This window comes from Aplysia californica, unplaced genomic scaffold (genome assembly GCF_000002075.1).
Source record: "Aplysia californica isolate F4 #8 unplaced genomic scaffold, AplCal3.0 scaffold00214, whole genome shotgun sequence".
In the NCBI taxonomy this organism is placed as follows: domain Eukaryota; kingdom Metazoa; phylum Mollusca; class Gastropoda; order Aplysiida; family Aplysiidae; genus Aplysia; species Aplysia californica.
In genome coordinates this window covers 786465-789211 of record NW_004797484.1, presented here as the reverse complement: position 1 = coordinate 789211, position 2747 = coordinate 786465, and the positions used below count along the sequence as shown (strand labels likewise).

Genomic DNA, 2747 nt, shown 5'->3' with positions numbered 1-2747 from the left:
GAAGAGAGAAGAAGAAGAAGAAGAAGAAGAAGAAGAACGAAGAAGAAGAAGAAGAAGAAGAAGAAGAAGAAGAAGAAGAAGAAGAAGAAGAAGAAGAAGAAGAAGAAGAAGAAGAAGAAGAAGAAGAAGAAGAAGAAGAAGAAGAAGAAGAAGAAGAAGAAGAAGAAGAAGAAGAAGAAGAAGAAGAAGAAGAAGAAGAAGAAGAAGAAGAAGAAGAAGAAGAAGAAGAAGAAGAAGAAGAAGAAGAAGAAGAAGAAGAAGAAGAAGAAGAAGAAGAAGAAGAAGAAGAAGAAGAAGAAGAAGAAGAAGAAGAAGAAGAGTAATAATAATAATAATATTTAATAATAATAATAATATTAATAATAATAACAATAACAATAACAACAACAACAATAATAATAATAATAATAATAATAATAATAATAGTAATAACAATAATAATTATTATTATTATAATGATGATGATGACAATAATAATAATAATAATATTAATAATAATAATACTAATAATGATAATAATAATAATAATAATAATAATAATAATAATAATAATAATAATATAATAATGCCTTAATCTGAAACTTAGAAAAGCAGATTTAAACAGAAATGCCATGATATAATATGTAATTTGTTGGTTTTTTGTTTTTTGCTGTTTTGTTTTACGGGGGAGGGGTTGGCTGGTATGTGTAGAATGGTTCTAAATGTGTTGCAATATTTCCTTTGGTCTGATGCTGGTCGGACATATGAGTCCGCTACGTTCGTGAAGAATCAGCTCTCCCATCAACACTGTCGTGGTATATACGTGGCAGGTCCTCCTAATATTACGTCTGTCTCTAACATGACCCAGCGAAATGCGCTGAAAGCCCTTAAAATTCCACAAAGCGGCATAATTTCCAAAACGCCCAGTCTGGGATTCGAATTAGGGCCATTCAATCTGTAGTCTAGCATCATACAAACTGAGTGACGGAGCACTCAGATACAGATTTGAGCATGCCTTGAGGCGAGGTGAGACGAGGTAGGATTTTTTTTAAATATTGATAACAATAATAATAATAATAACAATAGTAATAATAATAATAATAATAATAATAATAATAATAATAATAATAATAATCATAATAATAGTAATAACAATATAATAATAATGATAACAATAATAATAATAATAATAATAATAATAATAATAATAATAATAATAATAATAATAATAATAATAATAATAATAATGATGATGATGATGATGATGATGATGATGATGATGATGTGATGATGATAAATGATGATGATGATGATGATGATGATGATGATGATGATGATGATGATGATGATGATGATGATGATGATGATGATGATGATGATGATGATGACGATGACGATGATGAGGATGATGTGAATTGTGGCAACCTGATTAACTCACGGAGTCATGCCAGATGAAAGAAAGAAATCCGTTACACAGGAACTTTTGGCTCACGTCATCCACCTCCACGATGGAGACCAACTCGAAGGAGACCAAGACGACAATCGGCTGGGATTGGTTAACAATAGGACGAACCTGGGGAGGGGGGGGAGGAATAAAAATTCAACAGTTGTGACGACCTTTTTAGCACTATACTTTTACTTCTACTTTAACTTTTTCATCCTCTGTTGCCGTTAAACGTCGAGGGAAGGTGCAGTTTTCTATGGGAGGCCAGCTCTAGCAGGTCTTTCAACTGGGATATGATTATTTCTTAGGGCTTCCTTGACTCCCTCAGTCCATCTGTTGCGTGATCCACCTCTTCGTAACATGTGGCCAAACCTTTTTATTCTGGGCGGTTTTCCTATTAAATGCAGGCAGGACTCAGTGCCAGTAAATGCTTTTACTTCTTCTGTTCCCTGCTTGTCTCTTCTTTTTATGTTAAGGGTTTTGTGGAGACATCTTATCTCGCATGCAGTGATTTTGTTTTTCACCTGTATTCACGTCGGTCCGTATGGTCGACTGACCGCGTTTATCCCCTATACGGGCGTTTAGGCTGGAAAAATCTGTATTCAGGTTAATCTGGTTAGCCTATCCTGTACGGATTTTCGCGTTTTAAGTTATCGCACCTCTGGGGTCCGATAGCGGGCCTAAACGTGAGTAAATATTGCTGCACTTTTGTTTTTCCAAGCATGACAGCTGCGTCTTCTACGAAGAAAAAGGATTTTCAGGGACCGTACCAATGATAGTACATAACAAGATGGGCCACTCAGCCAAAAAAGTGTCCGCAGGAAGTATGCTCTTTGCTTCAGATGGCGCTGCAGTCTGTTTTGAAGCTCTCTTTCGTTTTTTCAGAAGAAGAATAGGAATAGCACCTCCTTGCGTGCGCAGATCGACTGCTGTTCATCAGCAGTTCGGGTACGTTCAGTGCGTAGTTTTAGGGGTTTTTTTTATTTTAATGACCTCTCGCCTTTCATTCTAAAGTCAAATTAAACGAAGAAAACCATCACCCTTTCCTCCGGAAGAGGTTTTTTGTCAGCGTAACCATTTTAAAAAAGCGTTCTTCCGAATTTTATCCCAAAACATGCTAGTTTCACTTTGATTTTTAAAAAACTCAAGTAGGGTAACTCTGTTCGCAAAGAGTGCGCTTTTGTGAAGAGGGCGCCACCAAATTTTGAGGACACTTTTTTAATTGGCTCAAAGAGAGAAGTGGCCCATCTTGTTATGTACTATCATTGACCGTACTAATTCCTTCGATACGTACGACGACAGAGAAGTGTTTCGTAAGTTCCGA

General features: G+C 35.6%; 1 protein-coding gene across 1 annotated transcript in view; it reads right to left on the bottom strand.

The window, feature by feature from the left end:
• LOC101858495 (neuronal acetylcholine receptor subunit alpha-6) overlaps positions 1 to 2147 on the bottom strand; it is a 22813-nt gene extending 20666 nt beyond the window's left edge. Inside the window, exons 1-2 of the mRNA XM_035970053.1 lie at positions 2130 to 2147; positions 1418 to 1552 (exon numbers count right to left, since the gene is read on the bottom strand). Of these exons, the coding sequence (XP_035825946.1) occupies positions 1418 to 1552; positions 2130 to 2147 (153 nt within the window). The remainder of the gene's footprint in view (positions 1 to 1417; positions 1553 to 2129) is intronic.
• Between the last annotated feature and the right edge of the window lie 600 nt (positions 2148 to 2747).